Source organism: Jaculus jaculus, chromosome 4, assembly GCF_020740685.1.
Source record: "Jaculus jaculus isolate mJacJac1 chromosome 4, mJacJac1.mat.Y.cur, whole genome shotgun sequence".
NCBI lineage: Eukaryota > Metazoa > Chordata > Mammalia > Rodentia > Dipodidae > Jaculus > Jaculus jaculus.
In genome coordinates, this window is record NC_059105.1 from 81,447,182 (window position 1) to 81,470,095 (window position 22,914).

The 22,914-nt window shown below is 38.8% G+C and overlaps 1 protein-coding gene across 3 annotated transcripts in view; it reads left to right on the forward strand.

The window, feature by feature from the left end:
* Ccdc148 (coiled-coil domain containing 148) overlaps window positions 1-22,914 on the forward strand; it is a 293,794-nt gene that overhangs the window by 141,589 nt on the left and 129,291 nt on the right. For 2 of the 3 annotated variants that reach the window (XM_004651862.2, XM_045147878.1), the window contains 2 exons: window positions 15,954-16,092; window positions 19,489-19,695. In XM_004651862.2, coding sequence (XP_004651919.2) covers window positions 15,954-16,092; window positions 19,489-19,695 — 346 coding nt within the window. The remainder of the gene's footprint in view (window positions 1-15,953; window positions 16,093-19,488; window positions 19,696-22,914) is intronic. The other variant, XM_045147876.1, reaches the window with a different exon arrangement.

Here is a 22,914-nt window from a genome sequence, read left to right on the forward strand (position 1 = left end):
TGCAAATAATGATAACTTGATTTCTTCCTTTCCAATTTGTATCCCTTTTATGTGTGTCTCTTGCCTTATTGCTATGGCTAAGACTTCCAAAACTATATTAATTAAAAGTGGGGACAGTGGACACCCTTGTCTTGTTCCTGATTTTAGTGGAAAAGCTTCCAGTTTTTCCCCATTTAGTAATATGTTGGCTGTAGGCTTGTCATAAATAGCCTTTATTATATTGAGATATGTTCCTTCTATTCCCAGTCTCTGTAGGACTTTTATCATGAAGGGATGTTGGATTTTGTCAAATGCTTTCTCTGCATCTAATGAGATGATCATGTGATTTTTGTCCTTCAACCCATTTATGTAATGTATTACATTTATAGATTTGCGTATGTTGAACCATCCCTGCATCTCTGGGATAAAGCCTACTTGGTCAGGGTGAATGATCTTTTTGATATACTCTTGTATTCTGTTTGCCAATATTTTGTTGAGAATTTTTGCATCTATGTTCATGAGGGAGATTGGTCTGTAATTTTCTTTTTTTGTTCTATCTTTGCCTGGTTTTGGTATCAGGGTGATGCTGGCCTCATAGAAGGAGTTTGGTAGGATTCCTTCTTTTTCTATTTCCTGGAAAAGCTTAAGAAGCAATGGTGTTAGCTCTTCCTTAAAAGTCTGGTAAAATTCAGCAGTGAATCCATCCGGGCCTGGGCTTTTTTTAGTTGGGAGATTATTGATAACTGCTCGGATCTCCATGTTTGTTATAGGTCTATTTAAGTGATTAATCTCATTTTGATTTAATTTAGGTAGGTCATATAGATCAAGGAAATCGTCCATTTCTTTCAGATTTTCATACTTTGTGGAGTATATGCTTTTATAGTATGTCCCTATAATTTTTTGAATTTCTCTGGAATCTGTTGTGATGTTACCTTGTTCATCTCTGATTTTATTAATTTGTGTCTCTTCTCTCTTTCTTTTGGTCAGATTTGCTAAGGGTTTATCAATCTTGTTTATCCTTTCAAAGAACCAACTCTTTGTTTCATTAATTCTTTGGATTGTTCTTTTTGTTTCTATTTCATTAATTTCTGCCCTAATCTTTATTATTTCTTCCCGTCTACTACTTTTTGGTTTGCCTTGTTCTTCTTTTTCCAAGGCTTTAAGGCGAAGCATTAGGTCGTTTACTTGCGACCTTTCTAATTTCTTAATATAGGCACTTAAGGCTATAAATTTACCTCTTAGAACTGCCTTCATTGTGTCCCAGAGATTTTGGTATGTTGTGTTCTCATTATCATTTGACTCTATAAATTTTTTGATTTCCTTTTTGATTTCTTCATTGACCCACTCATCATTTAGTAGTGTATTGTTTAGTTTCCATGATTTTGTGTATGCTCTATAGCCTTTCTTGCTACTGATTTGTAGTTTAATTCCATTGTGGTCAGATAGAATGCAAGGAATTATTTCAATTTTCCTGAATTTGTTAAGATTTGCTTTGTGTCCTAATATATGGTCTATTTTAGAGAATGTTCCATGTGCTGCTGAAAAGAATGTATATTCTGCAGCCTTTGGATGAAATGTCCTGTATATATCTGTTAGGTCCATTCCTTCTATGACCTCATTTAGTCCAGATGCCTCTCTGTTTATTCTTTCCCTGGATGACCTGTCAATTGATGAGAGTGGGGTGTTAAAGTCACCCACCACCACTGTGTTTGGTGTTATCTGTGACCTTAGTTCTAATAGTGTTTGTTTGACGAATTTGGGAGCCCCCATGTTAGGTGCATATATGTTTAGGATTGTAATGTCCTCCTGTTGGAGTGTGCCCTTAATCAATATAAAGTGACCTTCCTTATCTTTTTTGACTAACTTCGGACTAAAGTCCACCCTGTCTGATATTAGGATAGCCACCCCTGCTTGTTTTCTAGGCCCATTTGCTTGAAACACCGTCTTCCAACCTTTCACCCTAAGATAATGTCTATCCTTTGTAGAAAGGTGAGTTTCTTGGAGACAACAAATTGTAGGATCCTGCTTTTTAACCCAGTCTCCAAATCTATGTCTTTTCGTTGGGGCATTGAGACCGTTGATATTAAGAGATATTATTGAAAGGTGTGTATTTATGTTTGCCATTTGTGTGTGTGTGTGTGTGTTACTTGTTCTACCTGTGCTCTCTTCTGTTAACTGGTATTTGAGTATAGCTGGTTTTTTCTAGGTTCCTTATATGTGTGCTTTTCCTTTTGTTCAGCATGGAGGATTCTATCAAGTATTTTCTGTAGAGCTGGTTTTGTCTTCAGATACTCCTTTAACCTGCTTTTGTCATGGAATGTCTTTATTTCTCCATCTATTTGGATGGATAGCTTTGCAGGATAAAGTAACCTTGGTTGACAGTTGTTATCTTTCAGAACTTGGAATATATCACTCCAAGCCCTTCTGGCTTTAAAAGTTTGTGTTGAATAATCTGCTGTAATCCTGATGGGCTTGCTTTTGTAGGTAACTTGATTTTTCTCTCTAACTGCTTTCAATATTTTTTCTTTGGTTTGTGTGTTTGGAAGTTTGAGTATAATGTGGCGAGGAGAGTTTCTTTCTGGGTTTTGTCTGGCTGGGGTTCTAAAGGCTTCCTGTATCTGTATTGGCACCTCTTTCCCAATTTGGGGGAAATTTTCCTCTATGATTTTGTTGAAGATGCCTACTATGCCTCTGGAGTGGAGTTCTTCTCCTTCTACTATGCCCTGAATTCTTATATTGGATCTTTTCATAGTGTCCCGATTATCTTGAAATTCCCACTCATACTTTTCTATAAGTTTGTCTTTCTCTTTGTTGGACTGCATTAGGTCTGCCACCTGATCTTCTAGCTTAGATATTCTGTCCTCTCCCTCATCCATCCTACTGGTGAGATTTTCTACAGAGTTTTTTATTTCATTAACTGTGTTCTTCATTGCTAGTAATTCTGACTGGTTTTTCTTTATTATTTCTATTTCTCTATTTATGTCTTGTATTGCCTTCTTTATTTCATTAAATTGGTGTCCTGCCTCTTCTTTGATTCCTTTGATTTCCTCTTTGATTTCTTCTTTGATTGTTTTCATGTGTTCTTTGACCTCTTTGAACATATTTATAATTATTCTTTTGAACTCTTTCTCAGGCATTTCTTCTAACTCTTTCTCACTGGAGGACATTTCTGATGCATTAATACTTTTAGGTGGATTTATATCGTCTTGCTTTTTAGTGTTTCTTGTGTTATAATGTATATATTTTTGCATCTTGGATTAAGTTAATGCTTGGATTTTCTAGCTAGCTGTGTATTCTTAGCTGTATCAATTGATTTGATGTAATATATTTTCAGGGTAGGACCTTAAGGTATTAGGTGTGGCTCTTAAGACTCTCAGAGTATCTACAAAGATGTTCTTAGGGGTTGAGTTTCCCTGCTATAGGAGTATTCAAGCAGGCTGAGTGGAATAAAATACTGGTAGATTCTAAAATTTAACTAAACACTGTACACATTCAATCAAAAACAGCCCCGAGTATGTATGCAAGAGTAGTTATTATAATGACCAGATCCTCTATCAACAAAGAGGTTTAGATTTCTGGTCTGTTGAGGTATCCAAGTCAGCTTGTGACCAAGTGAGAACTTTCCCTGGTGCAATCCCAGTTACCTTGGGTGATTGTGGTCTCAGTCAAGTTGCTGCCTGGGTCGTCGGGCTGCTGTTCTGATTTCTGGAGCTGGGCACTTGCTTTTCCTACGGGGCAAACTGAGCCGCTGCTGCCGCCTCTGCTGCTGTTGTAGCTGCCACCCCCGGAGCCACCACCGCTGCTGAAGCTGCCGTTGCCGTGTCCACCGCCGCTGCTCACCCCGAAGCCGCTGCTGCGGGATCTGCCGCCGCTGCCGCTCCTGGGTCCGCTGCTGCTGGGGCCACTGGTACCGGTGCTGGAGCCGCTGAAGTTGCTGCCGAATTCTGCTCCTGCTTGGGTCCCACCGTCAGCCCAAGTTGGCGTGGCCAGTCCCGGGCCGCTGCTGTGTTCGCTGGAGCTGGGTTCAGGTGGTGGGGGAGGGGAGGGAGCTGCGGCTGCTCTGGTTGTATCGCTTCTCCACGTGTGCTTTTACCTCGCGGTCTGCTCCTCCCTCCGTTGCTTGCTGCCGTTCTCCCCTCACGTTTCCCGAGTTGCGGAGAGCGCGGTGTGAGGGGAAAATCCCGCACCTGGCTTGTCCTGCGGCTCGAGCCGAGAGTCCGGCGGCTTTCTGCCGCTCCGCGGCTGCGGCGGGTGGCCGAGCCATCCCAGAGCCGCTGTTCCCGCCTGTGCAGGCTCTGGATGCTCTGGAACTCTTCCACTTCTCCGCTGCCGCCTCAATTTCCTATACACCTCACTTTTTAGTAAAAGTGTGTATGTTGCTGAGTTTTTTTTGGTCTTTTTCCCCCCTAGGCTGCTTTGGCGTGGTACCTACGCCGCCATCTTAACCGGAAGTCTTAGAATTTGTTTTTGTTTAATTTTATTAACTTGCAGGTCATGTGTCTGTGTAGATAAAGTTTGTAACAATGGTTATAGATATTTATTTCAACAGCCTTTATTGTTACTATCACTGCAATCCATACAAGCTTTCCTTTAAAAACATAAGCTCATTTTAACTGGCACATAGAAATTATACATATTTATGGGGAGCAGTATGAAATAATGTATATATACAATGTGTAATGACCCAGTCAGTCCAATTAGCATTTTAATCAATCCAGACATTTATTATTTGTTTGTATCGAATCTTCTCTACTAACTCTTTTGACATATTCAATGAATTATTGTCAACCATTGCTATCTCACAGTCTTATAGCAAATTAGACTGACTGCACAACTATAACTGCTAACCATCCTCTTTCCTTATTTCTTTCCCTTCCCAGGTTCTAGTAGCCACTGTTCCATTATGTGCTTCTTTGAGAGAAGCTTTTTAGCTTCCACATGTGAGAGCATGCAGTGTTTATCTTCCTGTGCTTTACTTATGTTGCTTAATGTCCTCCAGTTTCACATGTTACAAATGACAGAATTTCATTTTTTTGGTTGGCTAATGTTGCACTGTATACATATTTCAAATGTTCCTTATCCATTCATTTGTTGATAAGGCATGTTGGTTGATTCCCTATCTTGGATAATTAGTGTTTCGATAAACAGGGGATTGCAGATGCCTCTGATATGCCACGTTCAACTCCTTTGGATATATTCTCTATGGTGTATAGTTACCAGTATGGTATAGAGTTGCCAGTTCATATGGTAACTCTATATCTGATATTTCTAGGAACTATCATACTATTTTCTATAGAGGCTGTATAATTGGCACTCCTCTCATCAGTGAGAGTTCTCTTTTCTCCATATTATCAACAGCATTTGTTATTTTTTTGACTTTTTGATGATAACCATTCTAACTGGAGTTAGGTGATATCTCATGGTGGTTTAATTTACATTTCCTGATGAATAGTTGTGTTGAGTATTTATTTATTTAGTTTTGCATTCTAACAGTTTTCCTGTGTAGTCATTAAGTTTTTCACTATGTAAAACCAATGCCCTCTGCAAATACTGATAATTTGACATCTTATTGTTCCATGTGGATGTCCTTTCCCTTTTCCCCCTTCTTTTACTTTATTTATCTGACTAAGGCATTCAATACTAATGAATAAGATACTGAAGTAGACATCTTGTTTTTAATTTTAGGGGAAGTGATTTCAGCTTTCTCTTGTTATGTATGACAAAGGCAGTGTCATAGAACCTTAGGCTGATGATTTATATTGATTGGCAACTTGAAGGGAGTTAGAATCACATAGGAAATGAGTTTCTGAGCATGCCTGTGATGGATTATCTTGATTAGGTTAATTAAGGAGGGAAGACCTGCCCTAAGTATGGCAGCACCATTCCATGAGTTGTATAAAAAGGAGAAAGCTAAGCTTCATCACTGTGCCTCCTCACTGTGAACTAAGTGTGTCCAGCTGCCTCAAGCTTCTGCCACCATGATAGCCTGCGACCCTGAACTGTAAAACAAACAAAAAATAGGTTGAAAAGAACTGACATTAGTTTTCTTAAATTTTGATAAAATTCAGCAGTGAAGGAAGCAATCAGATACTAGGCTTCTCTTAGTTGCAATGTTTTTTAATTTAGTCTTATTACTTGTTATTGGTCTGTTCACTTTTCTTATGTCCTCAGGGTTCAAATTTGGTAGATTATATATGTTCATACATTCATTTATTTTGTAATTTCTAGTTCTTTGACTTGGGTCATTAAGTTCTTTGCTAGAAGTCTTTTAAATTTTAAATCGAATTGTGTTTGTTTCATATAATTAATGCATCCAATGCCTATATAGTTTCAATAGTCATTTTCTGTTGTTGAATTGATTCCTTTATCATATATTGACTTTTTTTGCCTGTTTTCACAGTATTTAACTTAACATCATTTTACTTAATATAAGTATAGGTACTTCTCACTTTTGGCTTCCATTTTGTAATATATCTTTGTTAAAAACATTTCTTTCACTTTTAGTCTCTTTCCTTACTGGCAAAGTGAATTTCTTGTATGTAGTGTATGGTTGGGTCATATTTATTTTTCTCATGCGGCCAATTCCTTTTAATTGAAGAATTTAATTGATTTACATTCGAGATCCTATTTGATAATCAAAAACATTCTTCAATAATTTTGGTGATTTTAAAAAGTATTTAAATTTGGGCTGGAGAGATGGCTTAGCAGTTAAGCGCTTGGCTGTGAAGCATAAGGACCCCTGTTCGAGGCTCGGTTCCCCAGGTCCCACGTTAGCCAGATGCACAAGGGGGCTCACGCGTCTGGAGTTCGTTTGCAGAGGCTGGAAGCCCTGGTGCGCCCATTCTCTCTCCCTGCCTCTATCTGTCTTTCTCTCTGTGTCTGTCGCTCTCAAATAAATAAATAAATAATTTTTAAAAAAGTATTTAAATTTATTTATTTATTTATTTATTTATTTATTTATTTATTTATTTATAAGAAGCGGGATAATATAGGTACACCAGGTTTTCTTGCCACTGCAAACAAATTCAAGACACATGTGCTACATTGTGTATTTGGCTTTAGATGGGTACTAAGGAAGTAAAACTTAGCCTGAAAACTTTGCAAAGAAGTGCTTTTAACCCCTAAGCCATATTCCCAGCCCCCCTTTTTTTGCTAAATTTTTCCTCTAGTTGTTTTACATAGTTTTTCATTCCTTTCTTGTTCATCTTTGTAGTCTGTTTTCTATATTTGATAGGGCTTAATTATCTTTCTCGTTTGCATACCTGCTCTATTATTGACTTTTTCTATTTTTGTATTTTTTTTTTAAATTTGCATTTGTTTTTGATATTTTTATTTATTTATTTATTTGAGAGCGACAGACACAGAGAGAAAGACAGGTAGAGGGAGAGAGAGAGAATGGGCGCGCCAGGGCTTCCAGCCTCTGCAAACGAACTCCAGACGCGTGTGCCCCCTTGTGCATCTGGCTAACGTGGGACCTGGGGAACTGAGCCTCGAACCGGGGTCCTTAGGCTTCACAGGCAAGCGCTTAACCGCTACACCATCTCTCCAGCCCTGTATTTTTTTTTTTAATGGCAATAGTAATCCTTGTATCTTGAGTATTTCTTGCAAGGCTGGTGTGATAGTGATGAACTTCCTCTGTGTTTGATTGTTTGGGTAAGACTTTATATTACTTCTTTATTTCTGAAATAAGCTTTCCAGTGTATAGTAGTTTAGGTTAGAAACATATATTTTTTAAATCAAGACTATGAATATATCATCCCATTCTTTTATGGCTTGTAAAATTTTGATGGAGTAGTCTTGCTACTAGTTTAATGAAAATTCCCGTACATGTATATGAGTTTTCATTCTTCTTGCTGCTTTTAAAATTCTCTTTGTCTTGTACTTTTGAAGATTGTGTGGAATATCACAGACAGAATACTTTGCAGTCAAATCTTCCAGGGGCCTTTTGTGCTTCCTGGACATGGGTGTCTATATCTTTTGTAAGTTTTAAAGATTTTCAGGAATTATTTTCCTGAATAGGTAAATAATATTATATTTTCCTTTCTATTTTTCTGGAATTCTCAGAACACAGAGGTTTGCTCATTCTGCAGAGTCCTGTAACTCTCAAAGGCTCCTTTCATTCTTTGTATTTTTTTTCTTTTTAAAAATTGTGACAATTATTTCAAAAGACCTGTCTTCAAACTCAAATATTTTCTTCTGTTTAGTCAATTCTGCTACCAAGGATCTCACCTATATTTTTATTTATTGCATCTTTAGCTCATAGATTTCTTGATTGATTTTTTATGTATTGATTTATTAAATTAACAATGACAAGTACTGAAATTTTAAATTGTATACAGCATTATGTATGGAAGTATATGTACATTAAGGAATATGTAAATGTAGCTAATTAACTTACCTCATGCAGTTATCTTTCTTCAATTTGTTTTTAATTAGCATACAAACTAATAGGATTCGTCATGGCATTTTCATACCTGATTGATTCTTTTTTAAGGTCTCTAACTTTGCTGAATCTCACATTCATAAATCATTATTTGCTGTTCTAATTTTGTTGTACAGTCTATACTCTCATATCTCATTAAATTTTCTAAAATAACTTTGAATTCTTTTTTCAGGCAATTCTTTTGTTTCATTTCCTCTGAGGCCTGTTGCTAGAGAGTTGTGTTCCTTTGAAGGTACCATACACATTACCTTGTTTCATACTTTCTGTATCCCTCTATTGATATACATGCATCTGGCAGGTCAGTGGCCTGTACCAGTTGTATAGCGTGGCTTTTGAACCTTAGACCATAAGAATGGTGGTATATATCACCAACTGGGTTATACCTTTTTTAGGTGGGGTGGTTTTTCAGGCTGCAGTGTATGTCAGAAATGCATTTGAGATGCCTATAAGTTTTTGCAGGTCTTATAGGGGCGTGAGCCCAGATGTGGTGCCAAATTCCTGAACCAAGTCAGGGTGTTGTCAGACTTTTAGGGCCTCACAAAGGCCAGGTGGCAGCAGGGCCACACATGGGACACCTTTCAGCATCTGATGATTGTAAGGGTTGTTTTAAGTATTTTGGGGTTCCAAGGTGTTCAGATTTGCCTTTACGTCAGATTTACTGTGACTAGGGGCCTTAAATGCTGATAATGGCATTGACTATCTTTAGAGGTCCTAATTGCTATTTTGCCTGGAAAGGTTCTTCATCAGAAGAAATTATAAAACAGCTTTCTGCCAGTCTGTCAACACAAGGCAGAGGTTCACACGCTTGTCTCAGTTGTTAAAGTGCCTATCCCTTTGCCCCTAAATATGTTTTAATGTCATAGGAGCTGGTATCAGAATGAAGTGACTTAAACATGACTGATGAAAACCAATGGCTAAGTTAACTGTGTGTCAATGGAGAATTTTTGGAAAGACCCAAACACCTAGAATTTGGTAGAATCCAGCCAGGGTTCAGGTGAATTTTCATAGCTCAGTTTTCCTTGTTTGATGAACTTGTTCTCTCTTGCTTCCTGGAAACTCATAATGTAATCGTATATGTAATACTTTAGTATTTGGAGGGGGAGGTTGGATGGGGGCTGAATGACAAACCTCTTGCCCCCTGCACCTACCCACACAGAGCCTTGGGGAGTGAAAATCCCAGCAGCTTTTTCCTAGGAATATGGCTTTTTAGCTTCTAAATACAATCATATTAAATCTATTTTCATTTCTAAATTTAAATCTAGACATTTATCTTTTGTAATCAAGCATTCATTTCCAATCTTCCTCCCTACTGGCTAGTTGTCACAGTGCTGGAAGGTGCTGTGAAGTCTGCTAGGGAAGAAAAGTCATCAACAATCCTACTCAGCAGTGGCCCCTGCAAGTTACACAACTGACCAGTCAGGCAAGATATGACCCACTTGTGTAAAAGTAGTGTCTGTTATGGAAATATGCAGTTGCTATCCTGTTGGATTTGAGGCATGCTTCATAGGAGGTAATTCATGCCTGGCACTGAAAAAACCTAGTCAAAAGCTTGTGGCTAGAGAGATAATAAGTCCTAGGAGAGAAGGTACTACTGTTGTTTGACTTAGTGAATATGTTGTGCCCATTCTATTGCCCTCTAAATATTTATATTTATGTGTATACCCTTAGATTAATGTTGCTCTCAGATTTTTTAGTGAGGAAGCTACTCTAACACTCCTGGGGTTTTCACTGCCCAGGGCTCTGTGCGGATGGGTCTCTGTGCATAGTGCATACCCCACCCCTTGTCTCATGCTGCATTCAAAGGGATGTGGATGATTTTGCCATTATCCTTGACTCTGTAAACATTTGCCTCAAGATTTAAGCCTGCTTCTCTGGAAACTGCTATAAATATTCTAAAATGGTAGTATTTGGAGTATTTAGCATTTTTTATTTTTATTCTATATGCACTAGAAAATGATTTACAATTTGGGTAATTGTGGTAAATAGAGAAAAGCTATGGGATATGAAGCTTCTCAAATCAACAAGAAGGTAAAAATGGATGCAATACATGGCTTACTAAGTTTGAAATAATCTGGTTTTAATGTCATCTCATATGTTCAAGTGGCATTTAATGTTGTCACTAAAGTGGCAACTAATTAATATGTTCACACAATGTATAAAGACAAACCAAGTACTGAAAATTCTCCTGCTACTATTTATTTGTAGTAATGCACACTGTGTAGTGTGTGCTTTTATTTGAAAAGCATCTTTGTAAATGTTGCTGTTTTCACTTTTGAGAATAGCTACAATCTTGCACCACCATTCATAAGGAGAGATCATCAAAGTAATTAGTTTAAAAGTACATCTTCATTTATCAAACCATTGATTCTATTTTTGAAAATTATAGGTAAGATTGTTGGAGATTATCTTGGGCTGGACTCTATAGAAACCAAAATGAGATGGGAGTTTCTAGAACAACTGATTTGTTGAGGGATGCTCTTAGAAGACTTATGAAGGAGGCAGCAATAGAGGAGGGATTGGTAGAGACTGGCTCCACTGTCCCCTAGAGAAACTTTGAATGGAGACTCGTGTCACAGAGTTGGCCCTATCATGGGATGGCCTCCTGTACCCTTGTCTGTTGTGTACTAGAAAGAAGGTGGGAGGATAGCCTCATAGTGAAGTAGTTCCTGGTGGCTCAGGGCAGTTTTCTAGAGAAGTGAGGGGTGTGTAGGAGTCCTAGGCCAAGGCTGTCAGCATCTTGGTGATGGGAGTTGTGGTGGTTTGATTCAGGTGTCCCCCATAAACTTAGGTGTTCTGAATGCTAGCTCCCCAGCTGATGGAGACTTGGGAATTAATGCCTCCTGGAGGGAGTGTATTGTTGGGGGCGGGCTTATGGGCTTTATAGCCAGTTTCCCCATGCCAGTGTTTGGCACACCCTCCTGTTGCTGTGTTCCACCTTATGTTGGCCAGGGGGTGATGTCCACCCTCTGCTCATGCCATCGTTTTCCCCTGCCATCGTGAAGCTTCCCCTCGAGCCTGTAAGCCAAATAAACCTCTTTTTCCCAGAAGCTGCTCTTGGTTGGGTGATTTCTACCAGCAATGCGAACCGGACTGCAACAGTAAAGTGGTACCAGAAGTGGGGTTGCTGCTAGACACCTGACTATGTGGCTTCAGCCTTTTGTAGCTGATTTTCAAGAGGAAGTGGAAGGAGTTGAAACCTTGGCCTAAGAGATGTCTTGCAGTGCTGTAAGTACAGCTTAATGGACTATTCTGGTCTGAGCTCTAAGACCTGAATGCAGTAAGAACTATGGACTGTGAGGTTTGGCTTATGAGGGTGAGAAAGAGCTGTGCCTGGACTGGGCTAGCAGTTTGTGTGAGAAGCTTGCTCTTATGCCCATGTCCTGAGAAGTTGTGCAGGGTTGCTTTGCGTAGAAATGAACTGGTGTGTGCAGAGGGATATGGCACAGAAAGAAAAATCTTTGGGTGAACTATTGCCTGTTCAGCTGCAACTGAGAGATTACAACCTTTGAGACTGGGCTAGCTGACCTGCGCTGGGGCAACAAGAAGAATGTAGGCTCTTTTGAAGGGGCCTGAGTGCTCAAGGAGTCCTGTTCTTCAAAGTCTGCTTAATTCCCCCCTGGATTAACAAATTGGCACCCTACCTGGTATCGTGGAGTATAAGAAATGCTGGAAAGAGGGTCATTGAGTTTGCAACACGGTCTTGTGTTTTGGAAATGGCCATGGGCAGTGTGAAGCGGGTTTGCTGGTTGCCTGCATAGAGACCCCATGGGGCCATGAGGATGAACCGTGGCTTGCAGTGGAGACCCAGTGGAGATGCCGGGACCATGAGATGGCTGCCGAGGAGCTGCCGGCCCCGATGAAGTTTCCCAGGACTGAGAGTAGCCTAGCTGGAGGGGCGGAATTGGAATGCCAGAGACTTGTTGCTGGTTAGAATTATCAGACTTGAAGATTTGTCACTGGTTTGAGTTGCTGGACTTGAAGCTACAGAGTTTGATGTTTGCCCTGGTTGTTTTAAATCTTGTATTGGTTGAATGTTTCTTTGCTATGCCCAATGCCATCTTTTGCAGTGTGAATATTTATTCTGTGCCATTATGGGTTTTTTGAGGTTATATTTTGGTATTATGGCTCAGTTAAAAGATCTTGAACTAGGGGATATATGAACATCATTGAGATTGATAAAAACTATGGGGACTTTTAAAGTCAAACTGAAAGCATTGTATTTTACATCATGTATGGATATCAGTTTATGGGGGCCAGGGGCAGAATGTGGTGGTTTGATTCAGGTGTCCCCCATAAACTTAGGTGTTCTGGATGCTAGCTCCCCAGCTGATGGAGATTTGGGAATTAATGCCTCCTGGAGGGAGTGTATTGTTGGGGGCGGGCTTATGGGCTTTATAGCCAGTTTCCCCATGCCAGTGTTTGGCACACCCTCCTGTTGCTGTGTTCCACCTTATGTTGGCCAGGGGGTGATGTCCACCCTCTGCTCATGCCATCGTTTTCCCCTGCCATCGTGAAGCTTCCCCTCGAGCCTGTAAGCCAAATAAACCTCTTTTTCCCAGAAGCTGCTCTTGGTTGGGTGATTTCTACCAGCAATGCGAACCGGACTGCAACAGGAGTCCCACATAAGAAAGGTGACTGGGCATGGCACAAATAGCCTGCATTACGTAGATGGATGATAGATTTTTAAAGGACAGGAAATTGTTGGACCTATGTTCTGTAATTCCCTTCTCTGGAGCATGCCATCCCCCCATACATATTATCAATTATGTCAAACTATGCTCAAGACCTTTAAGTATAGAAATAGTTTAAAAACATTAGGGAGACTTGGACTTTAGTTCTGTTATTTTATTGTTGCCTGTGGGTAGTAGTAAGGAATTTATCTGGCTAACTCTGTTGTAAAAAAAAAAAAAAATGCATTCACATTACCATGAATGAAAAGGGATTCCTTGAGAGAGAACCTGAGATATTGTCCTTGACAACTAGAGGGTTATAATACCAAGTGTACTTAGGCAAGCCTTTCTTCTGGGTTAATTTTCCTACTTGAAATGCTTTATTTACAGAAGCCTTTGGCTGCCTATACATGCAGAACTGATTCTGACAGAAGTAAAATGCTTGGTGTGTTTATGAATGAATTATACTTTTCTCCTGCACTAGATTATTATGTCATAGTGAAAACTGTAGAGTATTCTTCCTGATAGACCTCCTTCCCAACCTTTTCCTTTCCATTAAGAAGCCAATGGAGAGGTTGTTTTTGTTTTCTTTCTTTTTGCTCTGAGAAGGATGTTTTCTTTCTTGCTACTTATCAGTATAATGCAGTACTTTGCAGAAACTGAGTAACCTTGTATGAGGATAGTGATATTCCCACTAGTACCACTGGCTTGAATGATATTTTATTCTATTTAAAATCATCAAATATGTTTCATGGCACAAAGGCATAAGAACAGGTTTTTTTGAATTGCACAATTAACTTTAAAATTCAAGATCATTGATGTAGTAGAAATAAACAGTGGCAAGTCTTCATCTTGAATCAAAGAAATATTTGTTGCTAATAATACTCACTCTGATTGCATCTGTATTTGATTATTCTAATTTCCTTAACAGGAATAATAATATGCAAATAAACTCAGAATATAAAAAGACATTAATTCAGTTTAGAGTTCAAAATGATAACAGAACTTTTTCACTTTGCATAGGACATTGCTAATGCTTCATGTAGAACATGGACCATATCAACGCCTGGGAGTGTTGGGAAAGGGGCCAGACATGTTGGAGCAGAACCAGGCATGGAATCTGTGGGCAACTTGCACAGATGTTGTACAAATGATTCATTCAATCATCTGAAGCATAGCAGTATTGTTTACCTTTTGCTACCAATATGTAATATTATCCCACTGTAGTGATTTGAATGTAAAATGCCTCTATAGACTCACATGCTTGTGGTTCCCAGATGGGGAGTCCTTTGAAAGGTGGGTACTTGGAGGATGTGTGCCATTGAGGGTGGGCCTAGAGGTTTATTAATCCATCCCCACTGAGTGTTTGTAGCAATCTTACTCTTGTTGCTTCCTCCCAGCTGATACTCAGCTGTCTGCTTTGCCATGCTTTCTCTGCCATGATGAAACTTCTCAAAACTATAAGCCAAAATAAACACTATCCTTCCATAAACTGCTTCTGGTCAGGAGTTTTTTTCCCAGCAATTAGAAGGTAACTGCTATACCCAAAAGGTAAAAAGAAGATAAAGAGCTGGGCATGGTGATACATGCCTTTAATTCCAGCACTCAGGAGGCAGAGGTAGGAGGATCACTGTAAGTTTGATGCCACTGTGAGATTGCATAGTGAATTCCAGGTCAGCCCGAGCTAGAGTGAGACCCTACCTTCTAAAAGCAAAAAAATTAAAATTAAAAAAGAAGATAAATTAAAATTACCTTTGAATTCAAATTTCAAATAAGTGTCTCATTCTATCTTTATTTTCCTTAATATAAATATTCATCTAAATTTCTATATTTTTATCTCTCTCCAGTGTAGAAATAGAAATTTTGTTAAATAAGAAAAAGTTCTTTCTAATCTGTGTCCATATCTTACTTTCCAATATTTGCCTATTTCACTCATCAGTGATCATTCTACAAATATTGCTCTAGGCAAGACAATACATATTTTATTGTTTGGCATTTTAAAAAAGTTTTTATTTCTTTATTTGAGAGAGAGAGAAAGAAAGAAGCAAAGTGAGAGAATGGGCACACCAGGTCCTCTAGCCACTGCAAATGAATTGCAGATGCATGTACCACCTTGTGCATCTGGCTTATATGAGTACTGGGGAATTGAAACTGGGTCCTTAAGCTTTGCAGGCAAGCTCCTTAACTGCTAATCCAGATCTTCAGCTCCAGAATAAATATTTTAAAAAGTAGTTTCTAGCTGAGAATGATAGCACATGCCTTTAATCCCAGAATTTAGGAAGCAGAGGTAGGAGAAATGCTGTGAATTCAAGGCCAGCCTGAGACTGCAAAGTGAATTCCAGGTCAGTCTGGGCTAGAGTGAGACCCTACCTCGAAAACAAAAATTAAAAATAAGTAAATAAATAAATAAATAATATCTTACTATCTTCTTCAAAGTATGCCTGCAAGTTACAACAAGGCCAAATATAAGATTGAAAGACTTCATTGTATTTGGATTTAGAAACTTCTCTAGAATAGCTATCAAAATTGCTAACATTTAAAAACAATGCCTCAGCTGAGTGTGTTGGTATATGCATTTCTATATTCCTGGTTTCTCAAGAGGCTCAAACCAGAGGACCCCTTGAGACCAGCTTGGGCAACACAGTATGACCCTATCTCAAAAAAAAAAAAAAAAAAAAAAAAAAAGAGAAACTGGAGAAGATTGCAATCAATAAGTTATATACATATATGAAAATTTTCAAAAGAGTTTTAAAATGTCTTGCATGTGAATTATTATCACCTGATAATAGTGTGAAGAGTTTGAGGTTCCTTAAACTCCATGACTGTTCACTTATATAGTGTGTCATTTTTCTTGCTTCCAGAAACTTCCAACTGAGTGAAGAAGACCACTGGATTTATCAGGCTGTGTTAAATCAGTATCCTGGACATCTCTCTGGCAGAAGGAGTTTGTATCTGGATATGTTACAAAGATATTTTCCTTACAAATCTAGGCATGATTTGGTGAGTACATCCATACCTTCTTCCTATACACTGGAGAACTTTGTCATTTAGTGACAATGGCTCTTAAGTCAAATATTTTAAATACTTTAAAAATATTTTATTTATTTATTTATTTGACAAGGAGAAAGAAGGAGATAGAGGTGGAGAGAGGGAGAGAGAATGGGTGCACCAGGGCCTCTAGCCACTGCAAACAAACTCCAGACACATGTGCCACCTTGTGCATCTGGCTAACGTGGGTCCTGGGGAGTCAAACCTGAGTTGTTTAGCTTTGCAGGAAATGCCTTAACCACTAAGCCATCACTCCAGCCCTAAAATGCCTTCTAAATGGGTTTCTAAAGTGATCTTTTTTTTTTTTTTTTTTTTGGTTTTTTGAGGTAGGTCTCACTCTGGCTTAGGCTGACCTGGAATTCACTATGTAGTCTCAGGGTGGCCTCGAACTCACGGTGATCCTCCTACCTCTGCCTCCCGAGTGCTGGGATTAAAGGCGTGCGCCACCATGCCCAACTAAAGTGATTGTTTTTCTCCACTATAGAAATAATGTTACATGTAAAAAGCTTTTACAGGGCATTTATAAAGTCCATAAGAATGTGGGGGCATCTAGGCAACACTTATTCCTTATATGCCCACTTGCCAGATTCTGTTACCAGAGTTCCTCAGCTGTTCTGTTTGTGTTTGAACATCAAGTGTCTGTCTCTGTGGTAACCTGCCTGGCTGCGGAGGTTCTGTCATATCTGCATCCTGTCTCAATGGAGAATGCATGGCTTCCACCCACACAGCCTATGGCTCCTTTGTCCTCCTATGCCTAGGGAAGCCAGTGCTTTCCCTGGGGAATGGCATTTACCACTAGTCTCCCCATGACAGTAGCTCTGTCTAATTCCCCACATGGGCCTAAAACACAAACACCTTAAGATCAGAGGCCAAGATCATGATTGGAATTTCCCTGAGAAGAAACTGTAAATTGTTTTTTCATTTTATTGTGGGAAATACTACAAAGGCTTCAAGAACATAGGAGTTACTACATCACCAATTAATTTAGCGGTAACTAACCTTGCAAAATGACTAAGTTTATATAGATTTAATTATTTTTTATTTATTTATCAGAAAGAAAGACAGAGGCAGGGAGGTAGACAGAGAGAATTGGCATGTCAGGGCCTCCAGAACTCCAGAAGCATGTGCCACCTTGTGCTTCTGGCTTACATGGGAACTTACGTCATCAGACCTCACAGGCAAGCATCTTAACTGCTAGGCCATCTCTCCAGCCTCATTTAAGAATTAGGCTGTAGGTCTCTCTCCTCTCCAGTGTCTTGTGGTTCAGGTGTTCCCTGTAATGGCCTGGTGAAGGTTCAGCCATTTGGTCTGCCTTTTACGAAGTAGAATTTTATGGTACCATTGCCGTTTGGGTCCAGATTAGTGTTTCCCACCCCTTCGAAGCCCTCCCCTCCCTCCCCATCCATCCTAGTGTCTAGTCCACGAGATGCTTGCTGGGTATGTAAGGTATCTTGGGTAGATTCAGGTTAGGAGCTGTAGATGAGTGAGACTATGTGGCAATTTTTTTTTCCATGCTATGAAATAGTATGTACTCTGCACTTTTGTAATTGTTTTAGATTAAGGAGTGAATTATATCCACTTATGTATAGAAAGTGCTCTCCATTCTGTGGAAACTCTCTTAGCACACCTAATAATGGATCAGATATATACTGCTGTGATCTTTAATTTCTGGTGAAGAAACTGAGGTAAAGGCCATAGAGCTGGTATGATCATTCTCTCCCATGCTTCCTGCAGTGTTCCATTCTACCATCACCGCTAATAACTTTGTTTTAATTTTGGTCTTTAACAGGTACCTGTGATGTAATAAATAGTTCAAGGATTTAACTTAATTGATTAAATCAGAGTTTTCCTTTTATTCCCTGTCAGTTTTATTTGCTTCTGTAGCTAGCTCCCATCATTAATCTTATAGATTTTTATATTTTATTACTATTGATGTGGTAGCAATTTTTACATTTACTTTATACTTTGGAATGAACTCATTTATTTCTGCATAGTGCACACTTCCTTTCTTGATGTTTGGCAAATGTTAGATATATTTTTGGCTTTATTAGAACAAAGTGAACAAGTTTACAGAATAGATGTTAGTATCTGGTTTAAATAAGACTAGTTTAACGTTTGATTGTCAACCTTTCTACATAGAGACAATATGCCATGCTCATAATTTCCTCCTACCACCTTCCCTTTTCTCTCACCCATATTCTCCCTCCACTTAATCCCTTCTTTTAAAAATTTTAAACATTTTAATTTATTTATCTGAGAGAGAGTGAGTATGGGTATATCAGAGCATCCTGCCACTACAGACTCCATACATATGTGCCATTTTTTTGAGTGTGTGCATCTGGTGTTAGTGGGTACTGGGGAATTGAATCAGGGCCATCAGGCTTTATAAGGAAGTGCCTTTAACCAATGAGCAATCTCCCCATCCCTGAATCCTTTCTTTAACTAGTCTCTCTTCTATTTTGATGTCTCCATTTTTCCCTCCTGTATTGCAGGTCTTGTGTAAGTGCATCAGCCATTATGAGGCTCAACAACTTTTTATGCAGGATATACCTTATCCTGCTTGTTAGTTTCTTTTATGATCCTTAACCACTTAGGGATTAAATAGTATGCCAGATTCAGAGATGTGACATGTATTGAAAAAATTAAGATTTGTAGCAATGACTCAATTTTAAAAGATATAGCTTTGTGTGAGGAGCTTTTCAGAATCACCTGAAGACAATGTTCAAACTCCTCAGGCTCCTTCCATAACTGTTCTCCACCCAACACCCACCTCAGGACTCTGTTCTTCCCAAGGCTGACATTCCCTGCTGGAATAAGTTCCTGCTGCTACTGTGAGAATATCATGTCCCTCAAGACGGTAGGAGGGAAGGGCACAATGGTCATAATTATTTTCAGGCATCCTAATGTCTAAGAGTTTTAGTAATTAAGGGCAAAACTGTGAGTTTATAAGATTCCTATAGCAATTTTTTGTTTATTAGCAAAGTGTTTTGTCTAACTGAAGCACGATATAATTGTTAAAACTACTGAAATATTTAAATATAATATATTGAAAAGTTCCACCTAGGGAGAACTACTACCGTCTGTTCTGTCAGTTAGAGGTAAGAGCCAGTTTTGAGATTACCTGATCTGCCTCTACCCTCAAATAGGAAACTAAGGACTTGTACAGTTAAGTGGCTTGTCTTTGCCCATTAGGCCCAGACTCTGAAAAGTGGAGTGACTTCCTAGTTATTGTGAAGATGTTTGTTCCCAGTTGTTCATAATCGTTGGTTATAATTAATGTTATAACAATGACATAAGATTAAGCCCATATTCATAATGATATGTACCCACCATCTTCCATCTTTTAAGGTGGAACACGAGAAGTATTTTGACCACTATCGTTTTGTGAGGGAGCAGAGAAGAATCCTGATAGAAAACTGGAATAGGAATCGGAAAGTCTTTATACAGAAGGCAATGCTGACCCTCCTCGAGGCTTGTGCAGCCCATGAAATGGAGAATACTTTGGCTCAAGATAGGAAAAAGCAACAGGAATTATGTGCCAACTTGAAAGCTAAGGTAAAATGATCCACAGAGGATGTTTGGGTACTTGCCTTGGTATTATTTGAGAGTCTTCTTTTCCTTTTGTTCACATCCAGGAAAAAGTTCTATTTCTCTGAAGACCTTATCTAGATTAAATCTGTTAGTTTTAAGCATAAGAAATTACAATACTTTTAGGTCAAAATAGCTATCAGCAATTTCATAAAGTTCACCCTCAGGTTCCTACAATAGAACATTAATATTGAAATTCTGATGGTGATATCTAACACCATCCACAGGCGCTGCACACTAGAATGAGAATGGAAATACAGAGGACAATTGTAAAGGAACATTTTATGCCTACTCAGACTTGCAGCCTGCTCATTCACATGGAAGACAGAAAAATCAATTTACGAGGAAGAGGAAAGACTATAAGGAGATACTCTGGGGCAAACTAGATGGTCCTCAACAAAATATGGAGGTGTAGGTGGGCTTTCCTCCCAGCAACAGGGCCTTTAGGATGCTGGGAGAGCTTATGGTTAGAAGAATTGGGTGCTGGCTTTGTTGATCACAGACCAATACAGGGAGTTACCTTAGTAGTATGAGCAGCTGCTATAATGGGAGTGATCACATGTTCCTTGGCAGCACAGGTGTGTGGGTCCTAGGCTTCTCATGTGATGTGGCCCCTGGAAGTGTTGGTGGAGGCCTTTAGAACAAATGGTGTTCAGGTACATCAAAATGCAGCAAAATGTCAAAATCTTGATTTATTGATAAACAATATAGTAGGAGTATGATAGCATACCAAAAATGTTATTCTCTTAATAGAACACACCTGTCAGATATTATACTATGAAAATTATTAGTATTATGAAAACTAGTGTTTTTGTTTTAAAACAGATGAAAAAAATGTTTGCTCGGTATTTTTTGAAAACAAAAGGCATTTCTTTTCATATGCATAAGTTTAGGACCTAAGAATATTAGAAGTTGCATCTAGACTGATCTTGCACAGGCTGATGGGAAATATACAGGGTCAGGAACCATGACAATTCTTTGTACTCCTAGTCTGTATATATTCTTTTTGCATATACTATCATTAGCTCTTGAACTGTGCTATAAGTGATAGTTTCTTATATTGCATTGCACTGAGGTAACCATGTTACCTCACATACCTAACTGTGTTATAGAATGAAGTTGACACATGTAGACACTACTGAGCATAAAATACAGAAGACCTCCTCATGGTTCTATAGCTCAGAAGGCTTCTTCATGGTTCTCTTCAGTAAATGCTTCTCCACTTCATCCCATAGATGAGTTTTGTTTATTGGAGAACTTCATGTGAGTCAAATCACACAGGAAATACTTCTTTATACTTCCTGAACTAATCTGTTTCATGTTGAAGTCATTTGTTACATTTAGTATTGTGTAGTATTTTATTGAATACATATACCACCATATATTTTTCTGGCTTCCTGTTTGTGTAAGTTACTTTCTCAGTACTGTGACCAAATACCTGACCAGAAGCACCTTAAGGAAGAAAATGGTTTATTCTGGCTGACAGTTTTTTTTTCTTTTCACAATTTTTATTAACATTTTCCATGATTATAAAAAATATCCCATGGTAATACACTACCTCCCCCCACATACTTTCCCCTTTGAAATTCCATTCTTCATCATATTACCTCCCCATCTCAAGCATTGTACTTACATATATACAATACCAACCTATTAAGTACCCTCCTACTTTCCTTTCTCTTCCCTTTATATCTCCTTTTAAACTTACTGGCCTCTGCTACTAAGTATTTTCCTTCTCACGCAGAAGCCCATTCATCTGTATCTAGGATCCACATATGAGGGAGAACATGGGGCGCTTGGCTTTCTGGGCCTGGGTTACCTCACTTAGTATAATCCTTTCCAGATCCATCCATTTTTCTGCAAATTTCATAACTTCATTTTTCTTAAAACTGCTGAGTAGAACTCCATTGTATAAATGTGCCACATCTTCATTATCCACTCATTAGTTGAGGGACATCTAGGCTGGTTCCATTTCCCAGCTATTATAAATTGAGCACCAATAAACATGGTTGAGCATGTACTTGTAAGGAAATGAGATGAGTCCTTCAGATATATGCCTAGGAGTCCTATAGCTGGGTCATATGGTAGATCAATCTTTAGCTGTTTTAGGAACTTCCACACTGATTTCCATAATGTCTGGACCAGATTGCATTCCCACCAACAGTGTACAAGGGTACCTCTTTTTCTACATCCCTGCCAACATTTATGATTATTTGTTTTCATGATGGTCTGGCTGAAAGTTTTTTAAAAATATTTTATGTATTTATTTGAGAGAGAGAGAGAGGAAGAAGCAGATAGAGAATGGGTGCATAAAGGCCTCCACCCACTGAAAATGAACCCCAGTCATATGTGCCACCTTATGCATCTGGCATAAATGGGTCCTGGGAACTCAAAGTTGGGTCTTTAGGCTTCTCAGGCAAGTACCGTAACTACTAAGCCATCTCTCCAGCTCTAGATGACAGTTTTGAATGGATACATTCCTCCATGGTGGGAAGGCATGGCAGCAAGAAGAGGAGGCAGCTCGCCACAGTGAAAATCAGGAAATAGAGAGGGCAAACAGGAAGTCAAGCAGAGTTATAAAACCTTAAATCCCATCCCCAGAGGCCCACTTCTTCTAGCAAGGCTCAGCCTCCTAAAGATTCCACAACCTTTTCAAACAGTATAACTAGCTGTTCAAACACATGAGCCTATTGGGGGATAATTTACATTCAAACCATACCAATGTTTTTTAAAAACAATTTTGTTATGATGACCATATTTGATTATGTCTTTCTGAACATATGTGCTAGTTCATACTGTGTACTTATAGCTGCAGAATTGCTGGATCATAAGGTTCAGGTATAAATCCTTTTCCAAAGTAGTTATGTAAGTCTGCAACCAGTTTTGTTTGTTTTACATCTTTGCCAGCATTGCTGTTGCCAAACTCTAATTTCAGCAGATCTAGTAGCTGAGTAGTGGTGCTTCATTATGCTTTTATCTGCATTTAGAGTAAAGATATAGAACATCTTTCAAATGCTTATTGTCTAGTTGGTGAAGTGTATACTTAGTTTTCTTGCCCATTTTTCTCTTGAGTTGTCTGCATTTTGTTATTGTTCAATGGTATGTTTTTTACATATTCTGTATACAAAGTCTATTTCAACCCCCCCCCCAACATTACTGGTTTGTTTCTTCACTTTCCTAGAGTAT